The 17844-nt window shown below is 38.1% G+C and overlaps 1 protein-coding gene across 2 annotated transcripts; it reads right to left on the reverse strand.

Moving 5' to 3' along the window:
* Window positions 1-8269: 8269 nt before the first annotated feature.
* LOC145072739 (RNA-binding (RRM/RBD/RNP motifs) family protein) lies at window positions 8270-12644 on the reverse strand. 2 transcript variants are annotated; one of them, XM_079019204.1, is made up of 8 exons: window positions 11962-12644; window positions 11727-11850; window positions 11512-11647; window positions 11241-11277; window positions 10920-11160; window positions 10709-10821; window positions 9988-10086; window positions 8270-8695 (listed from the first exon to the last, which is right to left on the reverse strand). In XM_079019204.1, exons 1-6 carry the CDS (start codon window positions 12178-12180, stop codon window positions 10724-10726), a joined length of 855 nt encoding a protein of 284 aa, XP_078875330.1. In that variant the 5' UTR covers window positions 12181-12644; the 3' UTR covers window positions 8270-8695; window positions 9988-10086; window positions 10709-10723. The 2 variants fall into 2 exon arrangements, with proteins under 2 accessions (XP_078875330.1, XP_078875331.1); XM_079019205.1 differs by having other exon boundaries at window positions 10923-11160; window positions 11962-12643.
* Window positions 12645-17844: the final 5200 nt, after the last annotated feature.

Raw genomic sequence — 17844 nt, forward strand, 5'->3', positions numbered from 1 at the left:
AAACTCTGCCATGAACCTGGTCACGAAGTCCGACCAGGTCATAGCCTCGACAGCCGAGGCTCCCAACGAGTCACCAACGGACTCCCACCAATCCCTAGCTCGATCTCTCAAACATCCTGCAGCATATCTCACCTTCGACCCCTCAGGGCAGAAACTAGTCAACTGTGCAGACTCAATGTATGCAATCCATCGTCTGGTAGCTATGGGATCCTTCGCCCCATGAAAATCCGACGCACCACTCCCCTGAAAGTCCTTGAAGGACAGTGTGCGAGATCCTGACTGGCCAGATGCCATGTCGCTCCTGAATGCCCTGAGGCGATCCTCCATCATCTCCAATATCCCTTCCTTGATCGACCCGAAGATAATGGGGGTCGACTCAAGGATGCCTCTGGTGATCTCTGACGCGACGAACTCGCGTAGCCCCTCATCTACTGGCTCGGAACCTGATCCCGAACCCGATCCATCTCCTGTACTGCCAACTGTTGGCCTCGAGCGTAGTACCACCATTCTGAAATACAAAAGAAATAACAACTGTTAGTGATACTGATACCTCTGTAGGGATCACACCTACTACAAGTTCCCTAGTCTTATCTTGGCCTTCCTCGGTTCGGGTACAGATCCTCTGCTTTCAGTAGTACGAGCCCATACTACCTTCCACATTTATCCGTACCTTCTCCAAGGACTGCCTTGACTCCATCAGGTCCCTTTCACTACCGCTGATCACTGCTACTCTTATCCTAGGCTTACCCTAGGAAACCTCTGACTCCACCCAACCCAATCCTCAGCTGCTGAAGGTCTCTTTGTGATGCCAATTAGCTATTACCTGAATACAATCACATGCGACGAGGCTCGGATAATCCTTCGAGTAAGGGACTCATCCTTACAATGGTTAGGACTCAAACAAGAGCTACACAATAGGGTCAAATCCAACACTCTGAGATTATTCAACCCTGATCACATGTGACTTTAACGTATTCACCTAACAGCTAACTCCCATCACTCAAAGCCTACATAGCACAAAGCAAACAACATTTGGACAAAAGGAAACAATCTTAAGCAACTCTATCCCCGTAGAGAAAACTGAACTAGCATACAATGATAAAATCGTACTATCAGGCATAACCTAAACAGGCTATCCTACTGCTGTTTACTCAATTCTAGCATGCAACTTTTCATACACTGAAGCACATAAAGCAGACACATAAGGCATCACTCCTAGATCCTTAGTCCTATTCTAGCATGTTGTTCTACTGAAACTGATAAGCATAACATAAGCTTGCATGGGTACTTTGGGGAATACTTACTTGAGCTTGGCCGGTCGCGCACATCACACACTTTGTTCTTTCTTAAAACCCTTTACTTAGCCTTTTAGAAAACATTTTCTTTTTCCAAAATCTTTTAATCCCTCGATTTGAGTTCAGACACCCCCGAAGGTGTGTCCGAATCCCTCAAACCAGGGCTCTGATACCAACTTGTAACATCCCAAAAATACGAGCCAAAAATTTCATTTTTAAAACATATACTTAGCAACACATTTGAAATAAAACGTTCACCGATCATAACAGTCTATAAAGATATCGCATGTCTGGAAAAACATTTCATAAAACATAATAATGTCAGAGTACAAATCCCCAGGAAGATCTCATAGTGCGGAATACAGGGCATGTGTGTGATGGGCCACTACCGCGCTAGCTCTTTCCCCTTCGAAGAAGAGGTACCTGAAACCAAAACTGAAAACTGTAAGCACGAAGCTTAGTGAGTTCTCCCAACATACCACATACCATACAATCACATAAAATACATATATTGTCAGGCATATCTGGGTGCCCGACCTACCCCTTCGATCCCCTCGACCGGATACTGTCCAATATATCTGGGAGCTGGCCTCCCCTTTGGTCCTCTCAACCGGATACTGACCAGTATATCTGGGAGCTTGCCTCCCCTTCGGTCCTCACGACCGGATACTGACTAGCATATATGGGTGCTGGTCTCCCCTTCGGTCCTCCCGACCGGATACTGGGGACTATTTCACCCCCCCTACTACTACCACATAACACATATATCTCATAATCTATCTAGCATGGCTGGGCATGACCGCCCCTTTGGCCCTATCGACCGGTATACTGGGGACTATCTCCCCCTACTGTCACTACCACATAACATCATATCATACTAGCACAATAACATATCATAGGTAGTAACAATCCTATATGAATATCACAGAGACAAACATCCATCATACAATCCTACCGGTGGGCCGACATTATGGCGGTAGACCCACCGCTACTGGAAGGTAACTCACCTCAAAGTAGTTGCTGATCTGCGTGGGAACTGACTGTCTGCTGCTGCTGCCGCTCCGAAAATCCTCCGGCTATAATTCCCACAAAACCCTTAGTCAAATACTGCTAACTGACCTCAGGGTAAAATGACCATTTACCCCTAACCAACCACGAGCCAAAGTCAAAGTCAATTGCCAGTTGGCCCGACTCGCCGAGTTGACTTGCCAACTCGCCGAGTTGACTTGCCAACTCGCCGAGTCCCTATCCCTTTGTCCGACCATAAACCCGTCTCTACTCGTCGAGTTAAGCATTGACTCGACGAGTTCTCCTTCTAAACTAAAGGCCAAAAGTCCTTCATCCTACTCGCCGAGTTGTATGAACAACTCGCCGAGTTCATCTTCATCTGAAGAACACTCTATGATGAGACTCGCCGAGCTATATGAACAACTCGCCAAGTCTGTTCTTGAGGCAAGAAGATTTCCTTGAACTCGCCGAGTCATGGCATTGACTCGCCGAGTTACTTCATGAGTGAGTCTGGCTTCCAACCCACTGAGTCACACCCCTATGACTCACTACTCCAACCCGCAACACGAAAAAGGGGAAAAACTCGGGGACTCGCGACTCGACTCGCCGATTCAGATGAACGACTCGCCGAGTCTGCCACATGCAAATACTATACACGCGATTCTGCTTGAATCCAGCTCATGCCATTCATAGATCTGGGTTTCTAGGGCCTGATTAACATGTAAAGTTTCCAACTTTACGTGTAAATAAACACCCATGAGGGTTTTAGGGATCAAAATGCACCAAAAGAGTAGATCTAGGGCTTTCATGCAATATGGCTCCATAAAGGCAGTAGATCCAAGCTCCTGGAGCTCAATCATGCCTAGATATAGAGGCTAAACAACTTATTACGAACCCTAGAACACAAACAAGCTTGGGAAAAGGCTCAAGAAGGACTTTCATGGAGCTACAAGGGACAATAAGAATGAAAATAGAGGGAAACTGAGTTATACCTCAAGGAAATCACTGAGATAACACAAATATGCCTGGCCTCCTTCTTCTCTTCTTGATCTACTCTCCTTCCCTCTCCAAGTCTTCAAGAAAACACACCCAAATGCTTCAATCTCATAAGGAACAAGGCTTGAACGAAGTATAAGGCTCTGAGGGTGAAGGGGGCGAGCTTAGGGGCGGATAAGAGGGTTTAAATAGGGTGCAAACCCTTGAAATTTAGGGTTTCATCAGACTAGGGGTGTCGAACGGGTAAAAATTTTCGGGTTTCGGGTAGAACGGGTATTTCCTTAAGAAAATAATACCCGATACCCGACCTATATTGTAATTCGGGTTTTCGGGTTTCGGGTATTTGGGTTTGAGGTCGGGTCGGGTAATTATCGGGTATACCCGAAAATTTCTTAAATGACACTTATTGATATTTTTTTTACATGTTGTTTGGTTTAATAAAAAATTGGGTAGAAAAATACTCCATACAGTTAACAAGTACATCTATAATAACAATACAAATAATTATAATATGTTATGTACTTTTTTAATTCCATTACGTGCGATAGAGAGAAACTAAGAATTGTGATGACGGTTCATGACTTCAGCTTCAGCGTCGTATTCCCTTTGCAAGTTTGCGTCAGTTGTCGAGCCGTCGTTCATAAGAAGGAAACGAAGAGTTTTGTTTTATTTGAAGTGTGCGTACGTGACTGCATTGTATATTTGATATTATTTAAAAAACGAATTCGGGTATTCGGGTATACCCGAAAATAAATATTCATACCTAAAACCCGACCTATAATATTATCGGCTTAACCTATTACCCGAATGTTCATACCCGTTATCCGTTCTATCTGACCCATTCTACCCGAATTCGGAACGGGTCGGGTGGGTAGAACGGGTTTCGGATTTTTTCGACAGGCCTACATCAGACAGCGGGGACTCGCCGAGTCCAGAATATGGACTCGCCGAGTCGCCAACTTAAACGTGTTCCGGATCCCGTCTCTACTCGGCGAGTCGGACCTACAACTCACCGAGTCCAAGGCTAAAAATGAAAAACACTAAGATAAATTTTACGTACCAGGAACCAGGTGCTACACCTTTATTGGCTTGATTTTATGCATATGTTGTCCCATTGAGTGATAGACTCTGGATCCGAACCTTTTGATGTCCAGAGAGCCTTAGCCAACCAGCTTTATGTGGTTTCATGGAGGAAATGAACTTAGGTTGCCCTTTTAGTAGTTATTTCTCCAAAAGAAGCTTTGGAGGTGTTGCATGTGTACCAAGATTCGACCTTTACGTGATTATTATGCTTAGGAAGGTCAAATATATGGATTAGAGAAACAGATCTGACCTTAGAAGGTCATTTGAGTATGATCATGGAGTCAACTCGCTGAGTTCATAAGTGGACTCGACGAGTCGAGTCGGCGTTGCCCCGCAATTCGTGACAGGAGGAACCCGTCGAGTTGAACGATGACTCGACGAGCCAAAGGAGGCTAGAAGGACTGAGAGGATCCGCTTGGACTCGCCGAGTCGCCCATGTGCACTCGACGAGTCGGGTCAAAGTTTGACCGTTGACTTTCGTTGACCTTAGGGTTCTGGCCAAGACTGATTCAAGAGAGTTCGGAGAGAGGTAGAATGGCCTTCTACCCAATCTTTAGAGATGATTCTATGAGAGAGTATTGATCGGGGATATTATTGGAATGATAGGAGGAGGCTAGGTCGGGACGTTGAGCGCGAGAGTTTATCCAACTTCATTCGAAGTGAATCTTCTCACTATACATTACCTAGAGTGGTATATATGTGTAGACCGGAAGGTCTTGTATGCTATTTGTATGTATGAGATTATGTGCAATGTGATATATGTATGATATGTGATTGTATAGACCGGACCGGAGGGTCCAACGATATAGACCGGACCAAAGGGTCCAACGATACAGACCGGTCCGAAGGGCCCAACGAGCTATAACCGGACCAGAGGGTCCAACGAGCTACGGGACTGGGGGGTCCCGCTGAGACACATCGACCGGAGGGTCGTACTGTAGCCACGAGTGGCGTATGTGTTGTATGTGGTATTCTGGGGAACTCACTAAGCATTTATGCTTACAGTTGTTGTGTTATGTGATTCAGGTACTAGCGAGGACTGTGGGAAGGCGTCGGCATGATACGTACACACTGAGAGGATTTATGTATTTGAGATCTTGGGATTTGTTTGTTATTATGACATTGGAAACAGTTGTTGGATATTGTTTTGGTGATTGAAATTATGATTTAAAAATGAAAAATTGTTTTGAAATTTTACGTTGTTACAAGTTGCTTTTTAGTTAAAGCAATGTAAACAAGAATTGAAGATCTCGTAAAACTGAACTCGTCGATATAGAGAACGTCGAGAACATAGTTCATATGAAGAGTTATGAATTTTGCAAAATTCTAACAGTCTAAATCAATCTAAATATGAATTTAAATAAAGTGATTGTTAGTTGTTGAGACCTAAAGAAAAGTTGTAGTGTTCATCAAGATGATTTTGGGGATATAAAGAACATAAAAAACGGAGCTTGTATGCGAAAGTTATGGTTGTTCGAAGATTCGCAAAAAAATACATATTGGGATGACGTGGCAACACCAGAGTGCGCCACGTGGCAGAGGAGGCGGCCACACCTAGCGACCTCGATGACATGGCACCATGAGATGTGAACATGTGGCCCACCAAAAATTGGACATGTGGCTCCACGACGTTTTGGCACGTGGCACCTAGAGTAACATGGCTGATAACGACCAATTACAAAAGAAATTTAAACCATAGGGGCCATTCGTGTAATTTAGATAACTAGTTAACGGAGGAATGGTTAAAAAACTAATGATAATGATCTACTTGACATGTACAGTAAAAGTTAGATGATCTAATGCGCAAGAAAAAAACATAATTGGTCAAGTTTGATAAATCATAAAAGTTGATTGTGCTACAGTGACATTATCTCTTTTATTAATAAATGACACAAACACTTTTCATGTTTATCTTGTGGGTTGAGTTTTAACTTTGACTCAAGATCTACTAAATCCCTAATATCTCTCATATTTTGTTATATTTTCATCTATATAGATACATGATGAGATGTAGTTCCACAATACGATATACATTCATGCAAATTCGTTTTCTTATTGCTAAGGGGTTTTAGAAAGAGTTTTTAAGGTCGACTAGAAAAACACTATGTCACCACCGGCACCACTACCGCCACCACCATTGTCATAATATGATCGACATCCAATATTAGGAGTGACCATTTAGGATTGGACCGGACCGAACCAGACCATACCGACTCTTGGATCGGACCGGTTTCGGAGAATATTGTGGACCGTGGACCGGACCGGATAAGACTTATCGGGTCCAGGTCCCGGTTTTCCGGTTCTTGGACCCATTTCGACCGGTACAACTTTACATACATACGATACAACTTGTTAAAACGCGTTTTTGGGTTTGATATAACTCGTTAAAATGAATATGTTTTTTGGTTTGATAAGTTACGATTCGTTCAAATGAATAATTTTTTGGGTTTGATACGGTACAACTCGTAAAAATGAATATGATTTCGTTTCTTATGCTTTTATACTGGTCAAACTTTGATTGTTTATACTTTATACCATTTGTTTGAAGGGTTCTAAATCATTTAATATAACACCAAAAACAATAAAATTATAGTCTAAACTCGTCTACAAACTCTAAATTACATGTTGGGAAAATCTCATGTCAATTCGACTTAAAGCAAATAATATATATGTTTGTTTAAAGAATTTCGCATAATACAAAAGTTTAAATTTCTTGGTGAAAAACTGATATATTTTAACTTTTGGTATTTCATCTTTGAAGGATTGTAACTCATCGAATATAACACCAAAAACAACAAAATTATAGTCTAAATCATCTTCAAACTCTAAATTACATATTAGGAAAAAAAAAACTCATGTCAATCCGATAGAAAACGAATGAGATATGCTTGTTTAAAGAATTTCACAGAATACAAAAGTTTAAATTTTTTGCTGAAAAGTTGAAATATTTCAGTTTTGATATATCATCGTTGAAGGATTGTAACTCATCGAATATTACACCAAAAACAACAAAATTATAGATTAAAATCATCTGCAAACTCTAAATTACACGTTAAACCACATGTCAATCCGACTTAAAATAAATGAGATATGTTTGTTTAAATAATTTCACAGAATACAAAAGTATAAAATTCTTATTAAAAAGTTGAAATATTTCAACTTTGATATCTTATCTTCAAAAGCATTGTAACTCATCGAATATAATACCAAAAACAACAAGATTATAGTCTAAAATCATCTACAAACTCTAAATTACACGTTAGAAAAAATCGTATGTCAATTGAGTTAAGACGAACAACATATGTTTGTTTAAAGAATTTCACAGAATACAAAAGTTTAAATTTCTTGCTGAAAAGTTGAAATATTTCAGTTTTGATATATCATCTTTGAATGATTGTATCTCATCGACTACAACACCAAAAATAATAAAACTATAGTCTAAAATCATCTACAAACTCTAATTACACGTTGGAAGAAATCACATGTCAGTCCGGTTTAAAACGAATAAGATATGTCGTTTTAAAGACTTTCATAGAATACAATTTTTTTTAAAAAAATAAGCCGGTTCAAAACCAGTTTTTACCCGGAACCGACCGGACCAGTAAAAAAATAGAGACAAAATGGATAGGTTTTTCTCAAATCCTAGAACCAAGAACTGGCCCAGAGGTCCAGAAAAACGGTCTGGTCCGGTGCAGTGCACCGGTTCGGTCCAGTCAACGTGTCCAAATGCTCACCCCCTATCCAATATGATACATTCGTATCCATACATGAAGAGTTATGCTTTCACAATGACACCATTATAAAAGCATACTTCATGCCATTTATTTACCATCTACTTAAAACTACAATGACAAAGGACATCCAAACACCCCATTTGATCACAAAGGTAAAAGAACAAACACAACACCTACAATTTCCCAAAAGAAAGACTTTGTTCAAGAAGAGTTGCAGCCACACACAAACAATGACACTTCCATTTTTTTCTAAGACTACAAGATCTCTGGATTTTCACCCTTTGAAAACCAGGATCAAGAACAATGAACAATAACAAAAAAAGACACCAACATATAACACCATACAGTTTAGCCAATGTGTTTACACAATGATAGGCCTTGTTAACCTAACAAGAATGGTGTAGCTGATTCCAATGCATGCTGGAAACCTATTCCAGCATCGGGTGGCAATTTCTTTGACCCTTGTGACACTGGTAGAGTGAAAGAGGACCAAATGGGACACATTTGGATTTTGGAAGGAAGACACAATTCGCATCTTCATGGGATTTCCTTGACCATGATTTCTCTGGTAAAAATGACCTACAAAATATCAACCAAATCTGCTTTTAGTGTAAGAAAATGCAGTATTATCCAGCATATATGTTTAAAGATTCATAAAGATACTACCTTTAATCCTAAAATGTACAAGATTAAGCTTTATTTTAAAACTTTCTATATTATGTTTGATTCTTTAGAACAAAAAGGTTGGTTTTTATTTGTGGAAGTCGGGGGCCCATCCCCATGTGTGAAGGCTAAGAACCACAAGAACATTAGAAAATGCAAACAAGTAGTCCCCCCCCCCCCCAAATCAGCCCTACCCCTACCCTACCCAACCACCACCACCACAAAATATCATATTCAACAAAGCCCACTCATGAAAGAATTACCCCACCTGTGACACTACTGTAAAGGTCATAAAAAATCGAATCTCTGTTATAAAAGATCTTGTTGTCTATCTGTTGCATTGTTTCTAGAGGCTGAAACCAAAGTCAAATAAATACTGTTTCTTTTTCCTCATCAAGTTCTGTATGGGTAAAATGGCAGAATATCCAGATACAGTGTTGTATACATAAGATCTGTTTCTTTAATTCCTTTCAAGACTGAATAAATGATCTGAATGAGACTACATGACCATTTTGTCCTTACATTCGATTTTATTCTTGGTGTTTTAATACATTAAGCCAGGTTTTATGGCTTAACCTATTAAGTCATTTTGTCCAGATCAAGTAAAAAAGAAACAACAATATATAATTGTCCAGAGTAAGTTATTAAGCCCATTTAAGTCGAAAAGAAACATCCCCTAAAGGATCTTTCTCTTGTTGCCAAGTTTTCAAATTTGTTAAAATTTAAAAACTCATGTCTTTTAATGGAGTATTTGAAGAAAAAGAACATTAGAACATGGCACATCATGAAAGGCTTTATAGGCTTCACGGGCCCTTGCAAATTCTTCTTTTCATAAAGCAAACTCATGAGTTCTGTTCAATTATATTTATGAGGGCCAAAATGTATATAAGCTCGTCCCCACTGTTCATATTAAGGGGAACAAATGTATCATTGGCTAGATCTTTATCTAAAAGCTAATAACTTAATTCGGGTAATTATCTTTATTTGAGACTACCAAAAGGCAAACAGAATCAAGTCTTTCATAAAGCAAACTCGCATGTTCTCTTTCTCTTGTTTAAAGAACTTCAAAGAAAACAAAAGACTCCTATAGCTATACTTCTATGTGATCAAAGAACCTTTTTTTAGGGTTCTACTGCAAATTCAAGGGCACATAAAACACAAAGGAAAAAAAATTGCATTTTCTAATGAATATGAAACCAAGTGTATACCTCTAGAATGCAAAACGAATAATTTGCAAGGCTAGATTTGAAGCCCGCCACTCAAGTAGCAGTACTACCGTTCTTAGTCCTGCTGCAATCTAAGGATACCTGCAAAAATATCATCAAAGAAACATTACAAGTGGAAAACTGTTTCTTTTTTACTTAATGGGCTTAATGATTTAACTACTTAATCTTGAATTGTTTCATTTTGACTTAATCTTGGCACAAAACTTAGGGGTTGTTTCTTTTTTACTTAATCTGGACAAATTGACTTAATGGGTTAAGTTAAAAAAAACCTGATTTAATGTATTAGGACACTAACTCTTTACCTATTAGTCCTTCCTCATTTCTCCTCCCAGATTCTCTCACGTAAAAATTATTGCATATTGTTAGAATTGATGAATATTGTGAAATTTGTTTTTTGGAATGTAGGGGTAAATTGGTCATTAGTCTCAACTCTCATAACCGACCTCATGCATACAGTACCTTTTATCCAAACAGACATTATTACTCATTCAGACACTTTATCCCTTAATCTCATAAGCTATCTGTGAGTGTTTATTTTTGACATGATTAATAGAGAAAGTCAGGGAAATGAGGCTTTCCTCTTAAAGTCCTAACTTTTTACAGTTTTCCCGAATTTATTTTTTTCCTTTTATTTCACAAGTATACAAATCATTTTGTCATTTAATATTTAAACATCATTTATCCAAACAGTAATATTACTTGCCTTTTAATCAGACCTTCATCCTGAATTTTGGTCAGAAGCACCACCACCTTGCATGATCTGGGATGATGGAGCAGGGATTACAAATTGTTGTCCTTGAACAGGTGCTACAACACCTGATAACACCAAAATTTTCCTTCTTTTTTTACACAGATCATAATAACTCATATTTTTTTTTAAAAAAAAAAAAAAGAATCTTTTGAAAGAAACACACTGCCTGTTGGATATGCTGCTTGAATTGACCGAATGGATGAAGTAGTAGTAGCTGCATTTACATTTGGCCCACCAAATTGCACAATTTGATGACCTGGCAATGTATTATAGCCTGGATAGGGCGTGTAACCATGACCACTTGGAGCTATTTGACCCATTTGATTGTATGGATACATATTGGGCGGGTTAACTGCTCCGTATACTTGAAGATACTGCTGACTTGAATACGGATTGTATACGCCCTATTAATCAGTAAATAACTTGTTAAATTTGAATATATTTCCTTTTTTTCAGGAGCTTTGGGAGACTATTGAGTATTGACCTGTGGATAGACATATTCTGGACTATACGTTCCATACCTGCACCAAAAAGAACAAACATTATCTCCTTAAACCCTAATTGCAAGAAATAGCAATGTACTTTCATTTATTTGTGTATTATAGCATCCTACTTTCAGTTTTTTTTTCTTATTAAGGCATCGTATTTTGACACTGCTATAATTCATCTACCCTTTTCAATATTTTCAATGATTTCATAACAAATTGCCAATTCAATGAGAATGTTAGCATGTAAAATTCAAAAATGTAACTTACGGGTATGAGGGATACATTAATCCTTGTCTGTAGCCATAAAAAAGCGGTGGTTGTTGTTGGTAGCCATAGCTTCCTATAGAAGGCACGCGAGCAGTTTGCACACCTCCTGCATAAGATAGTGTTGATGACATACGTCCTGAACATAAATAAAATCAATTTCAGCCATGATTCATGTAACAAAATTCAATTTTTTGAAAAAATAAAAAAATTAATACCAAAAGAAAGTGCAGGACGAGGGCGTCCAAGTGAAGCTAAATTACAATTCGCCCGTCTACCATCAATGACCGGAGCTGGATCTACACATGCTTTTGAAGCAGATTCGGGATCACGGAAAGTCACCTAAACCCTCCATGAAAACACCATCATCCAAAACAGGTCACTTCACTATAATATCATAAATTAAAACGAAGTGAATATGTATAAATGATTATAGATAAAGATGACACTCACGAAACCATAACCCTTGGATCGGCCGGTGTTTTTATCAGTGATCACAACAGCTTCAAGAATCTCTCCAAATTGCTCGAAGTATTGACGCATGGTTTCACTCTGAGTCTCCCAAGCAAGCCCGCCAACGAACACTTTGGTGAAAGTCGTATCCCCGAAAGGGGACTGAAACCCAGAACTCGAACTCGATCCCGAGCTCGGACCTGCAGGAATCGACGCCATGGACAAGACCCTTATGCTCTCTTTCTTTCTTTCTTTCTTAAATCGAATTGGGTTCAAGCATAAGGGTCGGAACCGAAAAGAAATAGAAGAAAGGAACGACTTTTTCACAAAATAATTGGAATTGAACAAAATTCTGTACAGAAATGGAGAAATTCTTTCGAGATTTACGAAATTGGGAAGATTACAGCACCCTAGAAGTTGAGGTGAAAAGGGGTAGTGGTGGGTGGAACAATTCGTTGTATAAACTACCCACAAAATGTCATTTTCGTGGGGTTATGAGGAAGAAATTTAAAGGGATTTCGAACTTGAAGTTCTTTTACTTTCATGGGGTAATCGAAGAACAAGATTCTTCATTTAAACGACGATGAAAATGGATTTTCACCAAATCAAATAAATACACACAGTAAACTTCTTGTGGCATGATGATGATGACAGCGAAGGAGGAGAAAAAGTCGAATGGGGGCGAGCTGGCAAAGGGACGGTTTATCACAAACAAGAAACGGCAGTCAGAGAAGGGGAGAAAAGAAAATCGAAAACGGCTTTCTTTCGGTCCTTTTTCCAGGGCCTAGATTGATAAACGACAGTAAGAGATACAATTCTTAATGGATGATGTACACGCTGCAAATGCAATTGTGGTTTGGATTTAGTACTTCTCTGGACTTTGGATTCTTTCACTTTTCCACCTCGTTGTTTCCAAGGTTGTCCCCAATGATTTCGGAGAATTTTTATCAAATATATTTGAAAAAACAAAAAATATATCCTATTTTTTAGAAAAAATTATATTTTAAGTATATAACTAATTTATAATTTAGTTTATTTTTTTATTTTTCTTTAATTATTAACAAATAAACAAAAAAATTAAATAATTTTTTTAAACTATTAGATTTACATTCCAACAAACTTATTTAATTTTTTCATTTTTTAAATATATTATTATTAATGATAAATATAACTAAATCTTTTATGTATTATTTTATATATTTTAGATCATTTATCAGCGAGTGCTATCAGATTTTATTTTTATCAACTATTAGCTAATTTTTCAATTAGTTCGTCAAATATACATTAAACAAAGTGCAAAAACTTAAAACTAAAAATACGATTATGGTGAGAGGGTTTGATTGTGGTTTATACTATCTCGTTGATAACCTAAACCAATTTAAAAAAAAAAAATAAAAAAAAAAATAAAATCATTTATCTTTCTTCCACCTATCTAATTATTCACACACAAGCAATCAAATCCAATTCAATTTTATATTAAAAAATTTATATTAATATTGGTCTTTTTGTAGAGAAAAATAAATTACATATTTCAGTATATGTTATGTGATTTCTTACCAAATATAAAATGTAGTTATTAACTAAATTAGATTTAATTATAAAAAATAATTTAAGTCCATCTATCTAAAAGAGACACTTGGCTACATAACCACTTGTTGTGGTAGCCTAGATCACCAAATATGTTTCATTTTTCTTTTCTTTTTTAATTCTTTTTTGGTGAGCCAATCCTAAAAGATCACTAATGGGGATGGTCTTAGATCTCTAGGGGTGAGAATGATATGGTTTTGGGACAAGATTGTACCGCAAACCACATGCATTGATTTTTGTAATCTTAAAATGTGATGTGAGCCTTTTTAAGTGGTGCGCTTTTGTGGTTTTTCTAACGGTATGATTTTAGTTTAAACCTCATAATGAAATGATGTGGTCTTTTTTATGTTTGTGTGATTTTAAAACAACAAGTGGCCTTTCAAAGTTATTACAAAACCAAGACATTAACAATTTAAGGGACAAAGACTTAAAAACATTAATTTGAATGCAACAAATAATGAAATAATCAAATCAAAATGGATAATAAATGGCAACCATTACAACTTTTTTTGTCTGGGAAAAGGATAAACGAACATGTAGAGTCTTAGGTAGGCGTATGTAGTTTGGTTTCATCAATGGAGATTGTATTGGATTAATCAAAAAAGGAAGAATGTATGGTTTGGTCTTGTTATTGCATAAGCATAATCGATGGCACGACAGTATCTCTTTTGCAGAATCTGTAATGACGGATTTGAGACGGTGGCCTGGTAAGAGTGCGGCAACTTGACAAGCGTTATGATTATGTTTTGTCTTTGAATCGAAAGAAAAAAGAATTGAATCATTCTGCTTTAGTTTAGTCAACGTCAAATGAAAATTCATTAACTAACAATATAATAAATCATATATTATATAATATAAATATTTAACATTTTAATATATAGTTATAGTGGTACTGTTCGGTTTCTGAGGGTTAGATTCTAAGCGAAAACCACATCGAACATATTTTTGATCGATTTTCTCAAATCATAAGCCATGTCGAGGGGTTTTGTATTCTGTTTCGGTTTGTTGCGGTGTTGGATTTTTTTGATCAGTTCGGTTTTTTCTCACCCATAGTCTAACTTTAACAGTTGTTTGTTTTAATCTGCTAATTGTCTTAAGATAACCCTTTTCCCTTCTTTGTAAAATTTATTAATTATTAAATTTTGTTATTATTTTAATAGGATTAAAAGAAAGCCTAAGAAGCTAAGACACACTCATGTCCCCATAATTTCTCTCTTGTTATCTGATCTTTGTATCATTCCCTCCCTCCGCTTTGTCACCGACGTGAGAACTTATGAAACATCCCAAAACCAAGGCAAAATTTTTATTTTTCAAAACCATTTAAAATCCATAAGTTTTACAAAAACAATGTTTCCAAAAGTCACAATTATATATCAGAGTATCCTAAAATCATAAATCATATAAAAGTTCAGGATGATGTGCACGATCAAGCCTTCGCCTTGCCCTGTCCTCTGAAGTACCTGAAACCATAAAGTCAAATTGTAAGCCAAAACTTAGTGAGTTCCCCCAAAATACCACACGTATTAGGACAGATAAAACATGCCTCGACCCAATCAGTCATAGGATTGGAATGACATAATGCAACATGTCCAATTAGTCAATAATCAGTCATCGGATTGGAACGCCCGGCCCAATCAATCATCGGACTGGAATGCCTCGGTCTGTCAGCTTATGTACATAGCAGTAAAGCCTTAACCCAGACTGCATTATGTCGAAATATACAACAGATAAAACATATAACAGCAAACAAATAATCATGCAGATCTAACATATCACTATAACATAGCAATATCCTATAAAATAGGATACATAACCTAGTAGGTCGGCATTAATCTCTTCGATCCACAAGTACAATGAGGAAAACTCACCTCATAGTATGAAAAATAGTTGAACAGATCACTGCTCCAAATACCGCCTCAACAAATCACATATACAATTAACAAGGACCCAATCTCAAACTACTATTTAAATTTCCCAAAATACCCTTAAGTCAAACTTGGTCAAAGTCAATGGTCAATGGTCAAGATTCAAAAGTCAAAAGTCAAAAATCCCACATCAGGATGAGTACGCCTGGCTACACATACCGTAGTGAAGTCCTCCCAAGATTACGGGGCTCCAACTCATTACATCCAAGTCTCAGATCTAACCCCAAATAACCTCTTAAACCATAAACTTTCCAACTTTATGCCTTTGCATGACTAGAAAGTGTCCAAATCTAAAAACCCTAACATATCACACGATTCTAAGCCCCATTACTCATCCATGGATGAAGAGAAAGGATTAAGATCACATTTTTATGACTCCATGCACTTTAAAACGTCTAAAAAAAACTACTCATAAGGTCTAGAGTAGCTCATAATCAACTAGACCAAGATTATGGGATCAAAAATGCATAACAACCTTAGAACTAACAAGATCTAATGAAGTATTCATCATGTTCAGAACTTTATACCTTCTGGAGTTTGCATGAGAGGTGCAAATCCCAGACCTACAATGCTTGAAGCTTTCCAAGTGCACTCCAATGATCTTCTTCCTTAAAAGATGAACACAAAACACTCAAATAGCCCAAAAAACTCTCAAATAAATATTAGGTTTTGCAAGGGATAGTTGGGAGGATGGAGGTTGAAGGTTGAAGGGATTTATGAGGGTTAAGGTGTTTAAATAGGGCTCAAAACCCTGGATTTAAGGTTAACATAACAAGCGAGTACTCCCTACGTACCCTTTGAGTACGTCATGCATACTCATAAACACATGAGTCCCTTTTTAACTACTTACACCCAACGTACACCCCAAGTACGCCCGGCATAAGGCCATTTTTGCAATATATATATATATATATATATATATATATATATATATATATATATATATATATATACACCTTAGCTAAGAATGGAAATATCTGATAGGTTGGGTGGTACAATTCTCCCCCACTTGATTCAAACTTCATGCTCGAAGTCTGATGATGTGAATAACTCGAGCTAGTGCTCTCGCATCTCTGTCCTGGGTTCCTAAGTCCACTTGGAACCTTTCTGATGTTGCCACTGAATTAAGCATAGGTACCACCTTGTTGCACAAGGTATTCGTCTTCCTATCCAAAATCGCCATTAGCCTCTCAACATAGGTCAAGCACTCATCAACCTGAATATCATCCAAAGAAACCACTACCGAATCATCGGCTACACACTTCTGAAGCTGAGAGACATGGAAGATGTTGTGAATTTGACTAAGCTCCCCAGGCATGTCCAAACGATAGGCCACTTCTCCTACCTTAGCCACCACTCGAAATGGGCCAATAAACCGGGGCCCTAACTTGCCCCTCTCCCTGAAGTGTATTACACCCTTCCAAGTTGATACCTTCAGTAAAACCATATCACCAACCTTGAACTCCAACTCGGATCGATGTATGTCAGCATACCTCTTTTTCCGACTTTGAGTTGTCTGCAACCGCTGCCTAATCTTCTGGATAAGATATGTCGTCTAAAGAACCACCTTAATCTTCCTTATAACCATATGACTGACCTCCCACCATAACTTTATAACTGAACTCCCCTCGTAGAGAAGCTCGTAAGGCCGCGCATGAATACTAGAATGATGGTTGTTATTGTATGAAAACTCATTCAGGGAAAGGTATGAGTCCCAACTCCCACCAAAATCTATGACACAGGATCTTAACATATCCTTGAGCGTTTGGATGGTCTACTCGCTCTGGTCGTCAGTCTGCGGGTGATAAGTAGTGCTAAATTGTAATCTCGTACCCATTTCCTCGTGGAATCTCTGCCAAAATCGTGAAGTAAATCGAACATCTCGATTATATACAATGGACACTAGAACACCATGTCGAGGGACGATCTTGTTCACATAAACATCAGCCAATTTCTCGGCCGAGGAAGTCTCCCGAATAGCTAGAAAGTGGGCAATCCTAGTCAGACAATCCATAATGACCCATATCGCATCAAATCCCTTGGTCGTCCTGGGTAACTTGGTAATAAAATTCATGGTGATTTGTTCTTATTTCCACATAGGAACCTCCAAAGGATGTAACATTTCGTGCAACCTCTAATGCTCGGTCTTGACCATCTGATAGGTCATGCACCTTTCCACATACCAAGTTATATCCCTCTTCATGCACGATCACCAGTAACTAAGTCTCAAATCCTGATACATTTTTGTAGCTCCATGATGTATCGAAAATCTAGACTTAGGAGCCTCCTCCATCACGGTCTACCTAACCTCACCAAAATTCAGAACCCAAACCCAACCACCCTGAGTCAACGATTCGCGTCTATCGGTGTT

This window comes from Lactuca serriola, chromosome 9, assembly GCF_051521515.1.
Source record: "Lactuca serriola cultivar US96UC23 chromosome 9, Lser_US96UC23_V15, whole genome shotgun sequence".
NCBI lineage: Eukaryota > Viridiplantae > Streptophyta > Magnoliopsida > Asterales > Asteraceae > Lactuca > Lactuca serriola.